Source organism: Neovison vison, chromosome 8, assembly GCF_020171115.1.
Source record: "Neovison vison isolate M4711 chromosome 8, ASM_NN_V1, whole genome shotgun sequence".
NCBI lineage: Eukaryota > Metazoa > Chordata > Mammalia > Carnivora > Mustelidae > Neogale > Neogale vison.
Window position 1 is genome coordinate 27,779,783 of NC_058098.1, and position 25,754 is coordinate 27,805,536.

At 35.6% G+C, this 25,754-nt stretch overlaps 1 protein-coding gene across 2 annotated transcripts; it reads left to right on the forward strand.

Annotated features, from left to right (window-relative positions):
• The first annotated feature begins 502 nt into the window (after window positions 1-502).
• RAD21L1 (RAD21 cohesin complex component like 1) lies at window positions 503-24,499 on the forward strand. Of its 2 annotated transcripts, none has more exons than XM_044262366.1 (13): window positions 503-646; window positions 1,800-1,929; window positions 3,348-3,441; window positions 5,604-5,710; window positions 9,484-9,654; window positions 10,552-10,647; window positions 11,083-11,190; window positions 12,773-12,999; window positions 13,236-13,335; window positions 14,676-14,800; window positions 16,945-17,040; window positions 19,532-19,609; window positions 24,311-24,499. In XM_044262366.1, the coding sequence occupies exons 1-13, from the start codon at window positions 503-505 to the stop codon at window positions 24,497-24,499; spliced, it is 1,665 nt and encodes a 554-aa protein (XP_044118301.1). The 2 variants fall into 2 exon arrangements, with proteins under 2 accessions (XP_044118301.1, XP_044118303.1); XM_044262368.1 differs by having other exon boundaries at window positions 16,948-17,040.
• The last annotated feature ends 1,255 nt before the right edge of the window (window positions 24,500-25,754 follow it).

A 25,754-nucleotide genomic window follows, 5' to 3' on the forward strand; every position in this document is an offset into this window, starting at 1 on the left:
GCTCAGGTCATGATCTCAGGGTCCTGGGATCGAGCCCCACATTGGGCTCTCTGCTCAGTGGGGAGCCTGCTTCCCTCTCTCTGTCTCTCTGCCTGCCTCTCTGCTTTCTTGTGATCTCTACCTGTCAAATAAATAAATAAATAAAATCTTAAAAAAAAAAAAAGAGAAAACTCAAATCCTTTGTAGGATAAATCACAGTAGGATGTAAAAAAACAAAGTAGGATGTAAGAAGCCATAAAAGATCAGAATACATTTAAACCGGGTGTGGTTCACAATCCAACAGAGCTCTTGTTAGTTTCTAATTTCACATCTTAAATAACAGTTTCTTCTTAAAAAAATATGAATTTGAATTATGCCTTGAATTGCAAGATAATCTGTTATTTTATAGAATTAATAAGTGTTTTTGCTATAAAGTAGCACCAAGATGTTTTTGTAATCAACATTTAAATATCTTTTAATGTTCCTTCTAGTTTGTTAAATACAGCTAAGGAATAGAGGCAACATGTTCTACACACATGTGCTTATGAGTAAGCGAGGGCCATTGGCCAAAATCTGGCTTGCTGCTCACTGGGAGAAGAAACTCACAAAGGCTCATGTATTTGAATGTAATCTAGAGATAACCATTGAAAAAATTCTTTCACCTAAGGTATGTTATTGATTGATTAAAATTATAGATTAAAATTATAAACAAAATTTATTTATAAATAAAATTAAAATTATAAAACTTCCAAGGAAATTTACTTCTGAAATGGTCTTCTTTCTTTTAATTCCTATAACATTTATTACCTGAACTTAAACATATGTCAGTTTCTGTTGGTAAATACTATTTCATATGTTTATCATGAACAGATTGGACCCTGAAGGAGAGAGGTCATGTTTTATACATGTTTTGTAATCCTTCCTTATATCCTTAACAAAATACCATGTAAGTCATAGGAACCAAATAAGTACTACTTAGAAAAATAGTGAACAGATGAATACGCAGAAGAGAAAAAAACTGAGTATAACTCAAAATATATATGAAAATACTTCATTATTAAGACACTATAATAAGATATTACAATTTGCATTAAAGTATTGCTTTTGTATGTTTTTAGGTTAAGTTTCTCTGCTTCAAAGATGGATGAATGATAATTGGAAAACCTTCCATGTATCAGGCACTGGGCTAGGCTTTATGTTCATTAGATTATTTAATCTTCACAGTAACTCTATGAAATGGGCTTCGTTTAGCCTCAGTGAAGTGTGGTAGTTAAGGGGATGAAATTTTGAGTTAGTCAAATTTAAGTTTAATTCCTACTTCATTAGTAGTTGTGTTGCTTTGGACATGCTACTTAACATTTCTGAGTCTGTTTTTTTTTTTTCCTTTGGTAAAGAGAGGGTAAAAAGAGAGTGTTGTTAAAATTAAATAATATATGAAGAGCTCTTAAGAAAATGCCTGACACAAAATAAATGTATAATAAGTTGTGGCCATTATTAATAAACTGAAGTTCAAGAAGTTTGAGTGACAACCTCAGTAACTGAGCTAAGACTTGAACTCGAGTCTGCCTGACTGCAGAGTTTATATTATTCCCATGAAACCAATAATAACGCATTTCACTTAAATGGTACCTGAGATTATCTTCATTGAGTAAGAACAAAAGTTCACCATTTTATAAGATGAAGTGAAAGTAATTCACTTTAAATAAGAATAAGTAAAATTTCTGCTTTTTAAAGAGAAGAAATTCTATGATTTTGCAATTTTCAAATAGGGTTTATGGGTCTAGTTCTTAACATTCTAATACTTTAAAAATTATTGAAAGGTGAAAATTGCACTTCGAACTTCAGGACACCTTCTTTTGGGAGTTGTGCGAATCTATAATAGGAAGGCAAAATATCTTTTGGCAGATTGCAGTGAAGCATTGCTTAAAATGAAGATGACATTTCGCCCAGGTATACTTGCAATGTTGATTTGTCTCACTTTCTTGGTTCCCTTTGGCATTTTTATTTGGGGTGGGCTATTTTAATTGGTGGTGCTCTATAATTCCAGGGTGTATAATGAATATAAACTTTCTTTTCAATGATTTAAGTTTCCATGGTTAAGGACAAATTATATTCTTTCCCTTGCTCTTTTCCTGTATTTTCAGGTAAAGGTTATACTTTCAAAAACTTGTAATTTTCCTGCATATTTACATAAAAATATATGTAAAGCTACCACAATTATGTAAGAAATTCTGAGATCAGTTTTAACGGGTTGCTTAGTTTGCTGTATCTGTTTCTGCCTCTGTGAGATGAAGTGTAATTGACAAAAGCCAGATATTATAATTGTCATTATTTTCAGAATTCTTAGGACTCTAAGCAGCATGCTATCATGAAATATTATAGAAAATCTCTAGACATTCAAAAGTCCTAGAGGTTTACATGCATCATAAATATAATGCCTTTAAACTTAAAGACATTCATCATTTCTATCTCGTATTATGGTTATTTAGGTACAGGCCTTGCCTCTTACACTAGTTTGCAAGCTCCTTGAAGGCAACATCTCTGTCATGTTTATTTTCTGAATCTCTTATAGTACTTGTTTCAGTGCCTTGAACATACTATTCCCTCAATTAATATTTGTTGAATTGGGGCTGACAGGGTTTTTTTTTCTTTATTTAAAATATTTGTAGAATCTCTACATAAGTTTATACTCAAATATGGTTCATTTGTTTATTATTTCATTTATATAATCCACAGGTATTTATTGATCCCATATTTTGTGCCAAACACTATTTTAGGCTCTGGGATGCAAGGGCAAACAAGGCAAACAAGGTCCCTTTCAGTTTGGTGAGGAAATCAAATAATGAAAAGGTTTTTTAAAATTATTACAATAATTATAGATTGCAATTACACTATGCAGGAATGTAAGCAGAATATTACAACAAAAAATAACAGAAAACTTTACTTGAGTTAGGCTGATTGGGGAAAGCCTTTCAGAGAAGATTGAATTTAAGGTCAAACTTCAAGAATGAGAAGTACCCAGCCATGTTAAAAAGTCCCTGAGGGAATAGCATTCTGGGCAGAGGGAACTGTGAGAGCAAAGGTCTGGAGGAACAAAAAGGCCAGTATGGTTGGAGTCTAGTGAATGAGGAAAAGATGATGCTGGTAGATTTGTAGGGATTAGATTAGAAATTTGGATTTTATTTAAATGCACTGGGGAAGTCACTAAATCATTTTAAGCACAAGAGTGAACTGATCTGATTGCTTTTTAAATATTTTTAATATCACTCTGGCTGTTCATAGAAAATGGACTAAAGAAGGTCAGGAGTTGGGATTTTCTACTTATATAACATTATTGCTCATTGAATGTGGTTTTTGATTCTTTTCAGGACTGGTTGACCTTCCAAAAGAGAATTTTGAAGCTGCTTACAATGCTATTACACTGCCAGAAGAATTTCATGATTTTGACATCCAGAATCTGAAGTAAATTTTTAAAATTTATTTTCCTTCAATTTGATTTTCTTGATATTTTGTTGTTTTCACCCTCATATTTCATGAACACAAGTGAAATCTAGGTAACAACTGAAACACATGCAGCTGACATAACTTAAATTCAGTGTGAAATTTTGAAATACAGTGCCAAAAATATATCATTATATTTGCTGAATGTAGTTCACACTATTGACAGTATGTTCATCCACTCATTCAGTAAATATTTATTGGGTGCCTTCCATATGCCAGGCACTGATCTAAGCACAAAGGAGATAGCAGTAAACAATAGTTCCTGTCTGCAAGAATCTTACATTTGTTTACAAACAATAAACAAATAAGTACACAATATGCCAGGAAATGATCAGCAATATGAGAAGAAATAGGAAATAAAGTAAATAAATGAGGATGGTCAGGAAAGGCTTTTTTTTTCTTTTCTTTCTTTTCTTTTTTTTTTTTTTAAGGGTTAGAACTGAAACCTGAAGGAGGTGTAAGAACAAATCATTCAGTAACTTGGGGAAGAAGTTTCCAGGTAGAGCAAGTGGAAAGGCCCTAAGGCAGAACACATTGGACATTTTCAGGGAACAGCAGGGAAACAAGTGAGACCAGAGTGCTATAAATGAGCATCTGAGTGGTAGGAGATGAGGTCAGAGAGGTAGCAGAAGGTGCAAATGATGTAGGGTGTTGTAAGCTGCATTAAGGACTTTTATTTTACTCTGATAGGAAGCATAGGAGGGTTTTGAATAGGAGAGCGACTGGATCTGACTTGATTTCAACATGCTTCCTCAGGCTACTTACTGTAACGGGGAAAGGGAGGAAGCAGAGAGCCTATGAGAAGATTATTTCAGTAAGAAGTCCAGATGATCCCTCCAACCCAAAACCTAGCCTGGGTCCCCTCCCCTTAGGGGCTGCAAGGGGAACTCCACCCCAGCTCTTACCAGGAACTGCAGAGCTGAGAGGGTCTCCCTGCCCACACCAGACCATATCCCCACCCTCCACTGATCTGAAAGTGAAGGCCCAGGGGACATGGGGGAAGGAGGGCATTGGTGGTTGAAAAGAGTGCCTTGGGTGGGGGATCCCAGGACTCATGAATGGGATGGACAGGAAGGGGACATGACAGCCCTGCCCTGTTTGTGGGAACCTGAGGGCCTAATTGAGGGCATGTGTCCCCACCAGCAGCCCACAGATGTGGGATCAGGATGCCTGGCCTCTGTGTCCTTGAAGAAAACTTCCTGTGGCCTTTGTCTTGTTCTTCCTTAATAAATGGTACTACCCCAGCCAAAAAAAAAAAAAAAAAAAACAAGTCCAAGGGAGAAATGACAGTGTCCATGATCACTTCACTCTCAGTCTTCATGTTATCAAGGTGGTGACAGTCAAATTATGAATATATTTTGAAGACAGAGCCAACAGGATTTCCTGAAAAATTGGATATGGCTTTAAGGGAAAGAGAGATCATATGATTTGGGCATGAGAATGGAGTTAACCACCTAATGAAATGAGGATAACTAGGGAATGGCAGGTTTAAGAGGGGCAGGGTAAAGGCTAACTTGGGCTTTAGACATAAATTTTGAGATGATTGTTGCACATTCAAGGACAGTAGGCAGGTAGTTAAATATCTGGGTCTGAAATTCAGGAAAGAGGTCTGGATTGGGATATATAAATTTGGAAATTGTGAACATATCATTGGAACTTCACCCGTGAGTCATAAAAGACCCACAGGGAATGTGTGTAATTTTTTAAAAAGAGAGAGATCTGAGAACAGAGCGTTGGGTCAGTCCTAGTAGCTAATAGTCTGATGAGGAAGAACTATTAAAGGAGATGGAAAAAGAGCAGCCAGTGAGATAGAGAAAAAAATCAGAAGTAAGTAGGTCGAGAGAAGACTGCTCCATGAGGAAGTGAACATCTGTTTCAAATGCAGTTGGTTAGGATAAGTAAGATAAGGACTGAGAATCGACTCCTGGATTTGGCAACCTGGAGATCATTTGTATATATGCATGTATAATAAACTAGTGTTTGTAAATAATACTATTGAGAAAATAAAAGTGGTTTTATGATAAAACCTGTTTTTTGTTTTAGGGGTTTGGGGTTTTTTCAGGATATTGCAAAATCCTTGGGTTCTATTCCCATATTTTTGTCAATCTTCTGTTTCTCCATAGTGCTATTGATGTTTCAGAACACTTTGCTCAGAACCAAAGCAGACCAGAGGAAATCACACTTAGAGAAGATTATGGTAATGACCTACTTTTCCAAGCTGGAAGCTTTGGTGAGAATATTTGAGAAATTAAAATTATAAGCTTTAACCAATTGTACTTGCAGTTTTGTACTGAAACAATGCCAATAGAAAGAGCTATCCTTCCACCATTAGGAATATCTTTAGAATGAATCTCTTGTTACTAAACGCAACTGTCAGTAAGTTTGCCTTTACCTTTGTCAATGCCAAGACTCAGTCTTAGGCTGTAAACTTCCCTTCTTACTATACAATCATTTTTGAATACTAAATGTATGTAGGCGCTATTATAGGCACAGGCACTGCAAAGTTTGCAGAGGCATTTCCTGAAGGAGCTCCTGGGTGGGATAGAGACATGCAAATAAACATTTGCTGTGGTAACATATATATAAGGTTTTACATGTGTGCTGCATATAGCATGACTTCAAAATATAATTCCTCCAGTATATGATGATATTAATTCTTAAAAAAAGACAAAACAAATTTTAACATGGCTTGGGGACTAAGGAGGAAATACCAGATGCCAAATACATACTCATGATTGTGAAACAGAAGATGTTGAGTGTATTCTAGAATTGAGGCCATATAGTATTTGTTCTTTTTATGGCACTTACCTCTGTCTTATACCATGATATTATGTATATCCTGTGTTAATCTGAAAACCCCAAGATAATAAGATCTGTGTCATATTCATCTTTGACTCACTTATAGTACCTGAAGCTCTGAGCATAGATAGATAGCCTAAATCTGTGTTTGGTGGGGATGGGTGGTCAAGGCAGTAATGCTTGAGCTACATCTCTAACCTCCGCTTCTTATCCTAACTCTCCCTCCATAACTCTTGTGATCCATAGCTGTGTTCTTAAATGATTTGGTGCAGGACAAGTTTTATAATTTTTGGTCTATCATGGAATGATATTTTTATAAAATATTTAAAAATTGATTACTAGAAAAATTAAAAGTTTAAAAATAAAAATATATGCTTCAATTTTTGTTATTAAATTCAACATATATAAAACTACTCTGTAAAATTGCTCTAAGATGTTCTAAACTTTACCTTTAATTTGTGTATTTACTCTGTCATGGACGAGGACCAACCCACAAACCATACTTTGAGGTGCATGGATCTTTTACTGTCTGTAGCCCCAAGACTTAGAATGTAATACATTGGCAAAAAGTTAATCATATTTCCTACTGCCCAAGACACTCTTTACACATTTCCCTGTAAATGCTACTACTCTTCTTTAGGACTGAAACTTTAGGATCACCTTTTTTCTTTAAGATTTTATTTATTTGAGAGAGAGAGATAGAGAGCTGGGGGATAGAGAGCTGGATAGAGAGAGTGGGAGGGAGAGGGAGGAGGAAAGAATCTCAGACAGACAAGTCTGAGAAGAATGTCAGACAGACATGAAGACAACCCTGAGATCATGACCAAAACCAAAAGTCAGATGTTTAACTGAAGGAGCTACCCAGATACCCCACTAGGATCACGTTTAACTACACTTTCTGTAAGCTTCATACCAGTGTTGATTTACAACAATAAAAAATTGGAAATGCCTCTTAGGTCTTCTTTCTATTTCCCTAGTCACCCTAGTTTACCAGTTGTGGGATACCTGCATGGCTCAGATGATGAAGTATCCAACTCTTGATCTCAGCTCAGGTTGATCTCAGGTTGTGAGTTCAAGTCCCACACTGGGTTCCATGCTAGGTGTGGAGTCTACTTTAAAAAAAATGTATAGGGGCACCTGGGTGGCTCAGTGGGTTAAGCCGCTGCCTTCGGCTCAGGTCATGATCTCGGGGTCCTGGGATCGAGTCCCACATCGGGCTCTCTGCTCGGCAGGGAGCCTGCTTCCTCCTCTCTCTCTCTCTCTGCCTGCCTCTCTGCCTACTTGTGGTCTCTCTCTGTCAAATAAATAAATAAAATCTTTTAAAAAAAATGTATATATACACATATATATATGTGATATATATGTGTGTGTGTGTATATATATATGTATATATTACTTAGAATGTATAACATTACATACACACACACACATGTGTGTGTGTGTGTGTGTGTATATATACTAAAGGCCTGGAGTACATATCTCCCAGTCTCTTCCCACATTTTATATATCTCTGCAAAAACAATTGTCCTTAAATTCATTTTTTTTAAATATCACATTCCTCTACTTAAGTATCTTGGATTCCTATGACTTACTTTAGACACCCCTGCCTATCTTCAAGGCCCTCCACAAGTATATCATCTTCCTTGTTTTATCAACTTTGTTTTACTCTCATTACAGTTTTTGCTCTAAATGTCTTACCAGCCAACAAATACAATTTAACTGTTCTCATTCTGTGTCTCCCACAATTCAAAAAAGGGGAAGAACATGTTCTTAGTATACCAATAGATCCAAGTTTGAATCAACTTTCTCTCTTGCCCTGCTGTGTGATATTAGGCTGTGTGATATCATCTAGCTTCTTTGAGCCTGACTACCCTTTTTGTAAACTGAGATACTACTAGCAACATCAGAGAGTTACTTCCCTTATTCTCTCCTTCTGTTCTTTTCACCAATAAATGATTTTTCTCTCTTCCAAAAACTAGCTCAAACCTAATGTTTTCTGAGAAATGCTTAATATTAATCCACACTATTCTGAACTACAATATAAGATTGAAAGCAATGATTATTTTTAAAAAAAATTTTTTTAAAGATTTTATTTATTTATTTGACAGAGAGAGATTACAAGTAGACAGAGAGGCAGGTAGAGAGAGAGAGAGAGAGAGAGAGAGGGAAGCAGGCTCCCCGCTGAACAGAGAGCCCGATGCGGGACTCGATCCCAGGACCCTGAGATCATGACCTGAGCCGAAGGCAGCGGCTTAACCCACTGAGCCACCCAGGCACCCCTAAAAAAATTTTTTTAGTAATCTTAGTATCGTGATGCTCAATGCTCAGAATACAATGTCTGTTGATAAATTTTATTATCTTATTGATCAAAGCTGGCTTTTCTTTTGGGAACTTTCAAGCTGCTTCTGGAAGATGTGAACATATTTTTAGGTTTTTTGGGTGGGGGAAGGTTGTTTTACCAGTGAAATTCTAACACTGATACTGTTACTGTCTCTGCTAGGTTCAGATCCTGGCTTTGTCATTTATTAGGGTATGACTGTGTGCAAATTATAAAACCTTTCTATGGACGTGTTTCCTTGTCTGTACAATAAGGATTATAATAGTATTTTCTGTTACATAATATAATGCACATAATAAGCACTCAGTTAATGTTAGCTGACCGTGTTTTTTCTTTTTTAAGTGCTGTATGTCCAACACCTAGCAGATTGCTTAATACCCAGTCATTCAATAGGTATTTATTGAATGAATGTTATAAGCCCATTCTTTAATATTTTACCTACTTTGCCATTCCTGAGAAGACAGACATGCCTCTTATTTTCTAAACTTCCATTATGGATAAACAACACAAGAAACTGAAATAATATGATATAATGCTTGATCAAGCAGACATGACCTTTCTAATGCAGAAGACATCATTCCACTACCAATAATAACCCTCTGGGAAATTATTAAATTGAATTACAACTAAAAACCCTATCCTAATGTTTTTTCCTATTGCTTCAGAAAAAGTGCTAGGCTAAAAATCCAGTCTCCACTGATTAACTGAGTGACATTAGTTGAACAATTCAAATACGTTTTTAAGCTCTTACTGTTCTTTTCTGTAAAATGGGAGGAGCTATACAAGAAGATGTCTGAATTTCCATCTAACCCTAAAACTTTATGTTTCTATGGCTAACTCAGTATTAATGATATATATTCACTTAGGGGAAGAATCTGAAATTCTCAGAAGACATAGCTTCTTTGATGACAACATATTGCTGAATTCCAGTGGTCCTCTAGTTGAACATAGTTCTGGAAGCCTTGCTGGAGAAAAGTCTCTATTCTATGACAGTGGAGATGGATTTGGAGATGAAGGGGCTGCAGGAGAGATGATTGGTATGCTCTCTGGTTATATAGAAATCAAATAAAATCATACTAGAATGTATTAATAGGTTTATTAGATCAAACTAAAATTTCAGGTATGTCCCTGTGTCATATAAATCAATATATTTTTTACACAAGTTTTTAAAAATCTATGGTATATTTAAACATTTAGGCTAAGTCTAAGTGAATAGCCATCTATTTAAACACATTTTTCATTTAGGTTATAAAATACTACTTGTTTTTATTTTTACAAATTCCTAATTTTTAAAGGGGAAGGAGTGGAGTTAATATAGTCCTCACAAAATATATTAGACCATATATTAGAAAACATTATTTTCCTTAACAGAAATTGTGAAACAGCTAAAGGATCTGTCTGACATTTTATATTATAATTGTATATTTATATCATGATGTTTTTATAAAATAATCATAGAAATAGGGTAGACAAAAACTGGGAAATCTAAATACAAATGTTCTAAAGATATTGATGGTTAAGTAACAAATCTTTTTAAAATTCTCTAGTTTGCTTTAAAAGGCTGGTTATAGCAAACTTTCTGAAATTTTAAAATTATGAAAAAACATGGTTTTACCTTAAATCTCTACTAAAGAATTTTTAAAGCTTTTACTTCTTGACTTGAAATCTAAACATGGTTATGTAACAAGTTTACTATCTTGCTATTAGTTTAGTAAATATCTCCTGAAATTAAACATCTATTTAATAAAGGAAAGGAAATGATAAATATATAATTTAACATTATCCTACTTGAAATACAAGAGTCTGTGTAACCAATCAAATCTACTTAAGTAGGGTTGTACCTTATCATTCTTGTATACAACAGTGTCAATAAATGTTTAGTGAACAAATGACAGATTCAACTCTGTATGACAAAATATTTATTGTTTTTCAAGACAATCTACTGCAAGATGATCAGAATATCCTGTTAGAAGACATGCATTTGAGCAGAGAAATTTCTCTGCCTCCTGAGCCTCCTGATACTATAGTGGGTATGATGAAATTATCCTTTCTGTAGAAAGTGAACAGATACTAATATTCAGATTAAGCCTATAACTGCACAGTTTAAGTAGCAATATAGTATACTGAAACATAGTAAAGAATGTTATCCCTCAAACTCTCCTCAGAGTCTGACCCTGGACAATATGAAATAGGAAACTAGGTTCCGAGAAAGTTACAGTGAAAGTATTTAGCCAGAATTGGGTTTATTTGGTATGAGAGCACATTTAAACACTCTGCCTCAGACCACGTAATCTCTGTGTCTCTTCAACTCCATTAAGTACATGATTCTAAAAATCAGATTTGGTTCCAGTTAACAATATAAGTATTCAATTATCATTATCTTTTGCTTTTATTCTCATATAAGCATCTAAGTTATAACATAACCATTATTTTTTTAACAATTCCTTTTATGGTGGTATTATTAGTGGAACCAGATAATCCAGAGTATATATGTCTACCTGAAAATGGAAAAATGGATGACACATTATCAAATGAAGAACAAGGATTTACCCTTGACCCAATTGATGCTTCAGGTCAGACTCAATCGTGTTTTGTTTTTTGTTTTTAAAATTTTTTTAAAGATTTATTTATCTGAGGGGGAGGGGCAGAAGGAGAGTGAGAGAGAATCCACAAGTAGACTCCCCACTGAGTGTGGAGCCCAACCCAGGGCTCGATTTCATGACCCTGAGATCATGACCTGAACAAAAATCAAGAGAGTTGGCTGTTTAACTGACTAAGCCACCCAGGCTTAGTTTTTATTTTTGATACACTATTATATTATTTACTGTGAGATAATCTATGAAATATTGTTGGAGGGAGTGAACCCAGTAATAACATTTGCAATATGATAAGGAAAGGGTATGGAGGAAATTTGAGGTGATCCTTTCATTATCGTCAATTGTGGTCAAGCCATATAACCAGTGTGGAAAGCAGGAAAATCTAAAACTGAGTTCAATGCCACTAGTTACTGAACCATTACTCTCTGTTGGGCACAGAAATGAAGAAGACATAGTACTGCTTTTAAGAGGCTTACAATCTGATTGGGAAGATAGATAAACATGCAAATGAATGTAAAATAAGACAAAATAAAAGGATCAAAAGAGAAGCCTATGAGCTCTGAAATTTAACCTCATGCATGTTTTAAGGAATAAAAGATAAATATGAATAGAATATAACTTGACCTTATAAGGACATAATAGTTTTAAGTAGTATAATTGATATGAATTTCAGTTATAAATTCAGGCATGCAAGGGATAAAGGATTCAAGCTTTTTTCTCTACTTTATGCAACTCTGAGTTTTTATCTCACTGGGTTGGCAAAAATTTCAATCTGTACATTTCCCCTATGTGGCCCAAGCTATGTAGTATCAAAATTTGGGAGAGGGGTGTGACAGGTAGAAAGGAAACTTTGGTCATCAGTCAAAACAGTTTGTGGTACCCACTGTCCCAGCCTAGTAGCCTCTGGGGTCATCACACAGCAGCCCTTCTGGGATCTCGCTACATTCCCAGGATTTTACTAAGGCACATTAGCAGGCAGGTTACCGTTCCATTTGGCTCCATCTGATCTCAGATCTTCTTCCTTTCTGGGAAATCTCATCTTCCCTTTTTGCATCTTTACTAAGGAAAAGCTTGACTTCCGCTTTCTACCTGGTAAAATTATCTAAAAGGAGTGAAATCCCATGGACCTAGCTAATGACTTGGAATTTATGTATGAATTTCAATGGAGGAGGGAAAAATACACTGGACAAATACAAATTAATGTTTCAAAATATCCTCTTATATAGATATTTTAGGGAACTTCAAGATTGAGCTACTTCCCTGATTATATCCTCTGCTCTGCATTTCCTCAGTTGTCTGCCTGCTAGGTCAACAGAGTCCCTCCTAAGCACTTTGAACAAACACTTTACAAAATGCATCCACTGTTGGCTGCTCAGATACTCTAGCTGTGCAAAAACCTTGTGAAGCATAATTTATTAGAAGAGAGAAAGGGATTTTCTTCCCATGGCAACTCTGTAGGTTCCATTGTGGTAGACATTTCTTAGATATGCAGTGCCTAGAATATCACTTTACAAAGCTGTAACAACCAATCACATTCGTGCCTTTTTCTTATATTTAGACATTGCTGAGAAGAGAAAAGGCAAAAAGAGAAAATTGCTCATAGATCCAATCAAGGAGATCAGTAGCAAAATTATGCATAAACAGCTTACTTCCTTTACGGACACACTCATGGTTTTGGAACTTGCACCTCCTACCCAAAGACTGATGATGTGGAAGAAGAAGGGAGGAGTGGACACACTTCTGTCAACTGCTGCCCAGGATTTGACTCATGCTGAACTGAAAATGGTAACAGTTTGCATCTTTTTATGTAGGTACAGTGTTTGGTTATAAATAAGTAAATCCGTATTTACATTCATGTTTACAACAGAATATAAACTTACCAGAAATACCTCCTTTTGAGTTAATTTGCTTGATGTGTGTGTGCATGAATTGTAGTTTTCACTTTTTGGCACATGTGCTTGTATTTTATTGAATCGTTTTACTTGTAGAAAAACAAGAAATAAAAATGTATATTTTTACAGTTGTTTACAAAATGCTTTCTGTCCTCTGGCTTTAAACTTGGAAGAAAATTGATACAGAAGGAATCAGTAAGGGAAGAAGTGGAAAGCAAAAACATAATAGGTGAGACATCCTAACTGTTGGTGTTGAGGGGAATGTTGTAGAAACAAAAATGTCATTTTGCATGTCAAGTGAAAATGGGATCCAGTTCCATATTCCCAAGTATAAATGCTGTCTCTAGAAGAGTATTTCAGCTTAAAGAAATTGTTACATCAGCATTGCCTACAGGTTAATTTTCATCCAACAAACTACATTAAAAAGATGAGGTATATATATATTATGCGGATTCTTCGTAATCTCTCTCCTCCTCCCTACCTCCTTAATCTCACTCCTCCCTATCTCCCTATTCCTAATCTCACTCCTCCCTATCTCCCCCATCCCTACTCCTAAACCTTCAACAGATAAAACTATTTTATCTAGGAGGATCATGTTTCACTTTAAGACAAGGAACATGATAAGTCACCTAGTGATAAGAATAGCATTTAAAGAATACAATTAACTTGAGACATAGACACTTCCATCCACTTAGAGGATACATGGAGTATTAAAAATTACTGATTGTTATTGTGACACTTGTAAAGGAATAATAAAACCAGCTTTGGTAGTGAGCGAATCTCTGCTTCCTGATCACTTGTCCTGAAGACATTAAAATCTACTGAACGAGGCACCTGGGTGGCTCAGTGGGTTAAGCCACTGCCTTCAGCTCAGGTCATGATCTCAGGGTCCAGGGACCGAGCTCCCACATCGGGCTCTCTGCTCAGCAGGGAGCCTGATTCCCCCTCTCTCTCTGCCTGCCTCTCTGCCTACTTGTGATCTCTGTCTGTCAAATAAATACATAAAATCTTTTTTAAAAAAATCTACTGAACCGGGGCGCCTGGGTGGCTCAGTGGGTTAAGCCGCTGCCTTTGGCTCAGGTCATGATCTCAGGGTCCTGGGATCAAGTGCCGCTTCGGGCTCTCTGCTCAGCGGGGAGCCTGCTTCCTCCTCTCTCTCTCTCTCTGCCTGCCTCTCTGCCTACTTGTGATCTCTCTCTGTCAAATAAATAAATAAAATCTTTTAAAAAAATAAATAAAATATAAATAAAAAATAAAAATAAAAATCTACTGAACCATATACCAAGATGGACTTGAACTCTCCATGTTATCTTGTGAATGCAGGTGTTGGAGTGAGTGTGGAGGAGACAGTTGGTGGAGGATGGGGAGTGGAGGTGATGAGAACCAGACAAGGGGGAAGAGAAGATAAATACGTGATACTTGGCAAACTAGAAGAAAGTTTGTACATCCTTTGCTTAAATTCTCAGATTCCAAGTTTTCTGTCAGAAGATTTCTTTTGTAACAACCATATTCCAATTTAAGTTTGAAAGATATTTTGGTGAAATCTTCTTTACTTCCTTAATAATTCAGAGACCTCTGTGATGAAAGAACTAAATTCCCACCAAGACTTAAATCAATCCAAAATGTGGAAGGATGTGATTGATGGATCTAACTGTAGCTCTCATGAGGATATCAATAAAAATACTAGTTCTGAGGTAAGTTAATCAAAGAAAATTATAAAAATATTATTTTTCTGACACAGAGTGAAGGAACCTTGAAACTAATAAGTCTTCTTGCATTATAGATTATATTCCATATTATCTTATTCTGTAATTTGTTTAGTAAGTGGCAGTACTACGTAAAGCATGATTTTCATCTACAGAACAGTATTTTCTAGAAGTTTTGGATAGTAAATTACAAGAAAAGTAGTTTCATACTGAAACATTTTGCATGATACATCAAATAAATGAGTGTACTTGAATCCAGTTATATCCCAAGAATCCTACTGGGCCCCACATTTAATATATCATGGAATTTTTTAGGACTCTGGAAAGTACACCTGTGTTTTTTTCCTGATCATAAATTCACTCTTTTCATGTCTAAGACTATGTCTTAGACCTATAATTATCTTAGTCTTGAATCCAAAAGACTATCTAAAAATCCATGACCAAACAAAATTCTTAAAAAATTTTTTTGAAGAAATAATTTCTATTCAAAAAACATAGTCTTTTAAAAGCATCATTGGATGGGGCTCCTGGGTGGCTCAGTGGGTTAAAGCCTCTGCCTTTGGCCCAGGTCATGATCCTAGGGTCCTGGGATTGAGCCCTGCATCAGGCTCTCTGATCAGGAGGGAACCTGCTTCCTTCTCTCTCTCTGCCTGTCTCTCTGCCTACTTGTGATCTCTGTCAAATAAATAAATAAATAAATAAATCCTTAAAAAAAAAAAAGCATCATTGGAAACAGTGTGCTTTAAAATTGTCACCTTAGTGGTTGTATAAATGTAAATATTATAACTAAACCATATAAAAATAAACTAGTGCTCTTCTGGTTTGTTCCTTCATCACTGTATTTTGATAGCCACTCAGGGAATTCAAAGTCAATCCACACTGGAACTGAATGGCCTTGGAAGGAAAAACAATTTCATAATGCATTAAAACAATGTATTTTACTGAATATTTGATAGTATACTAGATATAGAGATATTGGGTTGCCAGTACTACTGTCTTCCTTATTTGGGGCTCAAGCATTTCTCAGAGTGCATCTACTGAAACTTATGATCAGGCAAGCTTTTTTAGTTCACATTTTTTTAATATGTTAACAAAATAGATTTTCCCAAGTGCTTGAAGTAAAGAGATTGATATATGAGTTCTCTTGACCCTCTTAACTCCTTTACTCTATACTTAAGTGCTTTAATTTTCAATTCCATTCTTATGCTGCTTCCAAAAATGGTGAACAGATGTGAAATATAGTCAGGAATGGGAAATATTGACAAGACAGAAAAATATTGATTCTGATTCATCGCTTTCAATTCTTCCTAAACCATTTTTTATGTAAAGTAACTACAAAATGGAGAGTACCTAAAATATAGAATATTCATAGAAATTAAAAGAGAAAAAATAAGTCTCCACAAACATGTAGATTAAAGAATAAAATGCAACTCCTTACATTCACTAAAAATTTTAAAAGATAAAGTGAAAAATCAAATACCCTTTGTTGTAGTAGGTTCCTAACTTGAAGACTGTTATAGATGAAAAAGGGGCACATGATTTCTAACAATGAAAAAAGGAGATGATAAGCAATGGAGAATTTCTGGCTTTCTTTTTTTCCTTCTTCCTTTATGCCTTTGCTCCCCTTCCAGAAGACACAGTTATTCTTCCCTTTTGTCAGTGACAGCTCCAGCTGTGGTGGCAACAATCTTGCCATGGCCCTAGGTAGGGATATTAATATCCCTTCCTCCATTTTCAGCCCTCTGTTTATAGTTCTTCCTCCACCACCTGGCATTGGCATGAGGATAGAGGTAGGGGCTGGAGCTAGACAAAATGCTTCAAAGGAAAATGGTCTCAGCGACACAACTATGAAGGTGTTTGATATGAGGTTGGCAGTGGTGAAGAAAGTAGGAGTGGAAAGGATGGGCAGCAAAGAGGGCAGGGATGTGCCAGTTCTTCATTTGTGGAGGCATACGGAAAACAGGGCAGCCTATCTGGGATATTTCAGAAATAATATTTTGTGAGTGAATGTAGTATTTTAAATCAGTTTTAGAAATGAGCCTTCATGTGATTAAAGCATTTAACAAAATAAAATTGTTCCTGCGATTACTACTACTGTGATGACTTACCTATTTTTCCCTAATTTGCTTCAGCAGGATATTGTTGAAATGGTATCTTTAGCTGCTGAGGAATCCTCTTTAATGAATGCCATCTTAGCACAAGAAAATGAGACTTGTACAGTGGCGTTGGTAAATATATGCATAGTCTTGAGAATGTTCTTACAAACTTTGTTCCTGGGGTGCTTGGGTGGCTCAGACAGTTAAGTGTCTGCTTTCGGCTAAGGTCATAATTCCAGGGTCCTGGATTGAGCCCTGCAGCGGGCTCCCTGCTTAGCAGGAAAACTGCTTCTCCCTCTCCTTCTGCCTGCTGCTCCCCTTGCTTGTGCACACACTCTCTGTCTAATGAATAAATAAAGTCTTAAAAAACAAAAACAAAAAACTTTGTTCCTAAATAGTTACCACCTTATTTACCTAAAAATTGGTTTTAGAGCTGTCATGTAACTTTCTAGAATTATTAAATTAGTGATCTCAACAAAAAGGTATATAAGTAGCTTGATAAGACGTACTCAGAGTTGCTTTGACCTTTTTTCTTTCTTTAACTTATTTTGAAATTTCAAATAATTTTAAAAAATTGTGAAATTTTTATGTTATCAAAGGTAGTCATAGATTAAAAATATTGCAAATCACTGTTTTAACATATAACATCTTTAAAGAAACAGAGCTATAATAGAGGTACATCCTAGGGTGTTTGAAATTTTACTTTATTTATAAATTTAAAAAAAAAGAAACAAGAAACAAAAACAAAACACGGCATTCCCCCCCCCAAACATTATGTGGCTCAAGGCCCATATCAGACCACTAAAAAGAAAGTGGTCCTGCTGAAGGGCCACAATTCAATAGCAAAGCCAGAAGTAATATCTGACTCACCTGCCTCCATACATATCATGTTCTTATTTCTCCAGTCTTTGTACCACAGTGCTGAAGGCATTTTTAGGATTGTAATGAATTTTAGCTAAAGCTTCTTATCGAATAATATCAAAATAGCTATTAATGCCAGATGGTAAGTTTTTTCTTAAATAAATAATCTTTATACTGAGTTCCAAGACTACTAGATTGCTTTTTCAAATGTGAAAAATAGACTGGATTCTGTAGATAATCTAGGACAGAACAGATACCTGAACACCTTAGAGCCAGAAGTGGGGTGATTCATTTTCGCCTTTCTCTTTGCTCCAGTAGACACAGGTTGTTTTCCTACATGGTCAAGCAAAACACAACTCAGCACAAGTTCAGCTGCTTTAATAATCCACTGGGCTTTCCACACAATGGATTCAGCAGTAGGGTGTCCGAATAGATCAAGTAGACAAGCTTCAACAAAGCGCATAGACTATTTTTTCTGAGCATCTTCCTGGTTAGTTTAGTTGTGCAGTTATAGTTGAAGCTGTGGTCTCATGGATCTTGAACAAAGACTTGGGCCATTGCTTTTTTATATTTGAAAAACAGCATTTGTGTACTTAACAATATAATAAGTACCAGTAATTGGTGAACTCATTTATCCCAGGGCAGACCAGAAAGAAATAAGAGTAAATTGTAGCTGAGGGGATTTGGAAAACTCTTCAGAATAAAGTGACCATATTTTCGGGTCATTCCCTTTGGAATGTTAGAAAGAATGCTATACAGGCAGGACCAGGAAGCCAGTATAACTGGTAGGAATGAGGACTCCGCAGTCAGTCCCCTTAGCTTCAAGAATATGCTGGAACTTTCTGAAATCATTTTGGAGTCTGTGAAATTGAAAACAGACAGGAAGCGTCTGGGCTCCAAAGGTACGCGTGAAGTGCCACTTGATAGTGTACCTGTGGTAAGGATGATGGCAGGGTCAGAGCTAGCCTCAGAAAAATTATAAAGTAGGTCAGTTCTGTGCCACCTTCCCCCCCCCACAACCTCCCACCCCCTGCACTTTGTAGACTTGCTCTTTTGTCAGATTCTTCAGCACCTTTCCTATGCCCAGTTCTGTTCTTAGCTCATAAAGTGTTAGTTGATAAGAACTTAGAATGAGTTCCTGTGAAGGGATTTCAGCTTGATGATTTTTAAATATTGAGAGTCTCTGAAGATGGCTAAATTTTAAAGACTGAAAAGAATGAACCTATTCAGAGAATATGACAGGAAGTGTGTTGATCTTTTTTGGACAAGTTACCCTTGAAATCAAAAAGGTTCTAATCCAATTGTACACAGATGGCTAAACATCACATATTAATTAGAGCTTCTGTTTCACCAGCTAAGTTCAGATAAAGGCCTTTACAAGGCAGTTTTTCTATAGATTTATGTTTATTCCTGTCAACTAAGTTCAAATTGACTAGAGCTGGGATAATCCTAACCAAAAGTCACTACTTATTTTACTTTTGAGAGTAAAGACATAATGCTTTTGGATGCATTTCTAATAAAGACTGCAGAATCTCTTCTTCTGGAGACCCTCATTGCCTAGGTAACATTGATATAATCCTGCAAAGGATCGATATATATTTTTATGTTTCCTAGTCTCTCTATTATCAGACTATAAGTTCTTTTTTTAGCAGGACCCAGTGTTATAGTTGGGGTTCTTGTAGCAGCTAACACTATGCTTGGCAAATAGTAAGCATTTAGTAAGATTTGTTTAAATGAAATATTTTATCAATCATTCAAACAGGAGTCATCAGAGAATGAACATAATACTGAGACAGAGAGATGGAGTCGAAGAATTCTTCAGATCTTAAATAGTTTGAGGGTAAGATGGTAGGGTTTGTCAATCCTACTTTTGTTTTTAAAAATAAAATGCTGACATCAATCTTCTAGATGTTAATAAAAATGAAATAGTCTTCATTATTTTTTTGTTGAGACCAAATTCCACTAGAATGAAATTAGTTTGAGCAGTATACCCAGGGCTCACTGTGGGAGTTTGCTTTCAGTGCCTGCATATTCTAATCAACTTCTTACCTATACTCGTGCTCCTAGAAATCCAGTGTATGTCCCATTCTTGTGTTTAGTAAGCTATCAACTAATTCTCTATATGGAACTAAGTTTATAACAGTTTAAGAATAAAGCAGATTATTTTGAAATTTAACTTATATTTTGGAGCACCTGGGTGGCTCAGTCAGTTAAGTATCTGACTTGATTTTGGTTCAGGTCATGATCTTAGGGGCATGAGATGGAGCCCTGAGTCAGGTTCTGTGCTGGGCATGGAGCCTGCTTGAAATTCTCTCTCCATCTGCCCCTCCCACCTCCTTCCCTGCTCTCACTCTCTCTCTCTCTCAAAAATAATTTACATATTTTTATCAATATAATACATGTATATAATTTTTGAAGTTCAGTAGTTCTATGCTATAAGGCTAAGAAGGAAACACAGGAATTTTTTGTCTTATCTTCCCTATTTCTAAGTCCTTCTCACCAAAGGCAACTATATTAAGCTGTTTCTTTTAGTATTTATATCTATACTTCTATTTCATATTCTTACTATTTTATCTGTTGACTTCTTTCAATGTAGAACGAAAATTTAGTTTAGTTATAGCTTTCTCACCACAGTCTGTTTTTAGCACAGTATTCAGTGTCCACAGTGTTACAATTGTAATGGTTATGATGTAGGTTTGACTTTGACAAAGAGCCAAAGTATCAGTGGTTTCAAAAGGTAAAGTATAATCTGGTATAGTCCCTACCCTCAAAGGGTTGTCAGAGACCCAGGTTACCTTTATCTCATTTTCTTTATTCTCAGAATAAAAAATGGCTAAGTACCCACCACATCTGCATTCTGGTCAGCAGCAAAATTTCCTTTAAAGGTACAACCAGAAATTGTGTGTATCACTTTTCACATTTCATTGCCCAGAACTTAGTCACCTTGTCACATCTAGCTGGGAAATGTAGTCCTTATCTGGCAATCTTGGGCTCAGCTAATTATTCTATTGCTATGAAAGAAGACAAGAATGAATATTAAGGGACAATCAGTAGTCACTGCTACAAAGACTGTGTAAAAATTAGTGTAATTACATTTCTTGTGAACTTCATAGTGGGTTTTTTTGGAGTTAATCATTGCCTCATTTTTCCCATTTGCTTAGTGTCTATATACTCATCCTTAATTATTTTCCCAAACTCTCTGACAATATAATGAAACCTCTTTTAGTATGCTCAAATATGTCAATTGATTGACCAGTTCCAGTATGTTTTCTTGAAGATATTCCTTCCAGAATTCATCATCTTCTTATTCTCATTGGACTAGCTGTTCTCTAGGTCTTTTCCATTGTTTTTGTCTTGGGACATTCCTTTATCATAACATGGGAATTCCTTTGTCTTTTTCCCATATTAGTTTCTCTATTTCTCAATGCTTTGATCTTCCTTTACTGAATTTTTTGGTAGTTAACATCTTTTCATAATTTTCTGAGATAAAGAGTACATAGGAGATAGACACCTTATGTACAAGTCTGAAAATTTATTTACTTTACCTTTAACTTGATTAGGTGTCTCTGAACAGAGTTTGAAAATAATATCTTTCAGATGTTGAAGGCTTTGTAACATATCTAGGTTTCTTGTGTTGTTCCTGAAAATTTAGATGCTGCTTGGTTGGCAATCCTTTGTAGGTGACCCTTATTTTCTGTCTGGAAACTTCTAAGTCTTTTCTTTGCAGCTACTGGTGTGAAATTTCATGATGATGTGTTTTGATATGGGTCTTTTTTCATTTATTGGGCTAAGCAGGTAATGTGTTCTTTATTCTGGAAGCTCATGTCCTTGAATTTTAGGAAATTTTATAGTATTTCTTAGATTTCCTCCTTGCAGTTCATGTATTCTATCTTTCTGGATTGCCTACAGGTCAGATGTTGGATCCCCTGAATTCCCCCTTAATTTTTTAAAAAATCTTTTATTTCTTATATTAATTCCCTTTGTCTTTTTTTTCTACTCTCTAGAAAATGTCTTCAACTTTATCTTCCAGTTTTTATTGAATTATATTTCTACTTTCACCTCTTTTGTTTTCTGAAGTTTTTTCTTAGTTATTAATTATTCTTTTAGTTTTCAGCATCCTAATCTTCTCATTTATTTATTTATTTTTAATAGCTTTATTCAAGTATTCTTAACATACAATAAACCATACCTATTTAAATTATACAGTAGATAAGTTTCAATATCATGTATATACCTGTGAAACCATCACCACAATCAAAAGAGCGAACATATGTATCTACAACCTCCCAAAATTTCCTTGTGCTTCTTGATAATCCTTTGTCCCATCTCTCCCACTGGTCCCCCTCCCTCTTCCTCATCATGTTTTATGGATAGAGTCTTCTCTTTCATAGGTTATAGTTTTCTTCTGGTCCCTACATTGTCTCTGTTTGCTTTGTGATTCTCTTAAATGTTAGTAATGTTCTTGAATGTTAGAAATTAAACTCAAATGTCTGGTAGACCTTTGGTTATCTGTTCTTATTTGAAAGTGAGACAGCAAAGGGGTGTCTAGGTGGCAAATTTGGTTGAGCCCCCAACTTTCAGTTTGGGCTCAGGTCATGACCTCAATGTTGTGAGATCAATCCCTACCTCTGCTTTGTGCTCAGTGAGAAGTTTGCTTGAGATTCCCTCTCCCTCTCTCTCTGCCTTCCCTGCTTGTGCTTTCAGTCTAAAATAAATAAATAAATAATTTTTTAAAAAGAGTGGACAGCAAATATCAGATTGGAAGTTATATAAGCAAGGGTGACACTTGTAGACTTGTGGTCTTAACAGTGAGATAATTGGGCTGTGCCTCCCCCCGCCACACACACACACACACACACACTGCATACACACAGGTGCCATTATCTGTCGTTCCCCTAATCCCCTGGCACCCATGGTCAGTTTTCCCAGCTAAATCTTCAAATCTACTGCCTAGGGGATGAAAAGCATGATGCCAGTGATTCAGGACCCAAGAGGGGGAAGGGGAAACCTTGACTGTCTCATTGTTTAGCTTGTAGAATTTCACTTAACTCCCAGCTTGTGGTATGACATTTCTCCACCATCCACAGTGCTTGGTGTCCCAACTCTGGAGCCTCAGTCATTAGAATCTCTGGGAAGGCAACTTCCTGCCTCCTGGCAGGGTATTGGAGTTGTGATCTCCTGGTTCAGTGAACTGGTGGAGTGCACCTGAGGGTCTGATTGCTCCCAAGCAGACTTCTGAGGAATTCTTATCTCTATCTTCCAACATACTGTTGCCTGCAATTCCTGAGCTTTTCCAAGGTTCTATAGCTTACACTAACTAGTTTTCTGCTAGTTTTCCTTCCTGCTGGTACTTAGATTTTAACTTTCTCTATTCTACTAAGTCAGTCAGTCTTTCACTTTGTCTTTATCCCCTTCCTTTGTCACCTTGTATTCTTTAACCTTCATTTTAGAGGGCTTTCTGGAGGGAACAGAAAAATAAGCATGAGTGTTCAGTCTTGCATATTGGGGTGTTTTTCAAAAAGATTCTTGAAATTGAAAAGGGTGTCCCTCTTCTCTTCCAGGGGAAAAAGCCAGTCAATCCACATCTTGTCTCCTCAAGAGGGAATAAGTGAAGGTTTGGCATATGCCACCTCTGAAAGGCTGCTGATACTGTCCTTTTCTTGTCCTTTTGTTTAGATAAAGTATGATAAAGTATTTAATTTATTAGTTTGCTAAATGTTGTGGACTAGCAAAAAAACCTGTATATTGTATTTCTAAAAATACTTCACAGCTATCAAAGGAATATGAAGCTCAAGCCATACTGGCTAGTATTCATAACAGTATTTCTCACCAAAAAAACTATACTGTACTATAGACAGTCCTCTACTATACTGTACTATACTGTTCCATTCTAGAACTCTGACTCCAGGTACTAGTCTTCATAAAAGGAGTTGTCTTTACCCATAATTACTTTACTGTATCTCAGTTTTTTCTAGTAGGTTCATAGGTGCCCTGTGGTGAATCCAACATCTTTTTAATCTGTGCCAGGAAACTGGGAGATATTTATATAGTTATATTCCTCTGCCACTAAGATATAAATATAATTTTACATTTATCACCATAGTTGTTTATAGTCACCCCCACCTCCCAGTACCTTTAAAGAGAAGAAGCCTGATAGGGCTGATAATTTTCATTGTATTTGAAACCTCCCAAAGTCCTGTGGCTTGTTTTCTGCCTGTGAGTCTAAACTAACTTCACTTTCCACAAAGCCACTTATGTTAACATCAAATTTTTAAAAGACCTAACATTTGTATAACACATCAGAAATTTGTATAACACTTTAAGAGTTCTTTTCATGCATTTTCTCAATGAACCAAGCTTATACTCAATGACCAATAATGTTTTCTAAGTTTACTAGTGAGTCTTTTGCATTTCTCCATTTTAGGACTTCACACTTACTTATCAAAAATATTAATATTTTATTCATTATGCATCCACAGCCTGCTGTACTTTTAATGATGTTGCTTGTCTTTTCTTTCTTCTTTTCTAATTATTTTCCCAGGAATCCAACAAGATGGGAATGCAGTACTTTAGTCTGATGAAACTCTGCAGAAATAGTGACCGAAAACAAGCTGCTGCCAAATTTTATAGCTTTCTTGTCCTAAAAAAACAGCAGGCTATTGAGCTGAGCCAGAGTACTCCCTATGCAGATATTATAGCTACAGTGGGACCAATGTTCCATAAAATGTGAAGGAAATCCAGAACATGCAGATTTATGTAATCATTGGAATTTCTGTGTAGACCATTCAGTTTAATGCAGAAGCTGTCTGGAAGTAACTTAAAGTCTGATCCATTTCATATACAGGCTGACTCCTATTTCCCCTTTGTAAATTCAGAATCATCATAGCCAGAATTGGAAACCTCTGTGCTTACAGAAATACTTAATTGTAGCTGAGTAATATTTTTAACTAAGCTAACTTGAATGTATAGTATTTACCATTTCCCTGACTTGAATGTTGCATTTAGAATACATTTTTAAAATACTATGTGCCTTCAAGAAAAATTTAAGGATAGGATATTTTTTTAAAGCCATTTTACATTGGATCATTTACATAAATTGTATAGGAGGAATTAATAATTAATACTTCCTTACTTCCCTGCAGACAATAATTTATTTGATTCTAATGCAGACCATCCTTGATTTGACCTAACACTGTGGTTTTTAATCTAATGTCTTAATTTAAAGGTTCTAAAATTCATCTTTGTTTTAAATTATCTGAGTGTATTTTATTCTATTTATAGGTCATTTAGTATTTTTATTTATTATTTAATGATTATTATAACTACCATTCATGTATCAACAAAACTAAGTCGTCTTCTTACGTTAAAAAGTTAGCGGACACTTATTCAGCACGTTGTCTAAAACTACAATTCAAGTAAAGGTCATTAAAATAAATGTTCTTTTAATTGGTGTTTACTGAGCATTTTTTACTTTAAAACCATTGTTTTTCTTTTTTCTTAGTTGAAGTTTTAGTTAGGAAATTTTCATATAATGCTCTGTGAACCCCATAGTATACTACAAAGTAAAACCTATAGTACTCTCTTCAATCCCCTTGTAAATCTGGAATTATGCTACAAATGGAATTCTAAATGTCCTCTTTGAACATATTAATTATATAAGATTGAAATGTCAAAATTGTCTTTTTTAAAATGTCTTTTATTTTTTGAAAGATACATGATTTACAGTCACCACAAAAAAGTCTTTTATTTTTTAAATTAACATACAGGAAAACTGACTTTTTCATTTTGGCACACAGTTCTGTGAATTTTAACACATGTCTAGATTCCTGTGACCACCACTACATTTGGGATACCAACAGTAATATCACCCCAAAACTCCCTTGTGTTATCATTTTGTAATCATTCCCTTCCCCATCCTAAGTCCTGGCAACTACTCTTCTACATGACTATAGTTTTGTCTTTTTAAGAATGTCATATATGTGGAA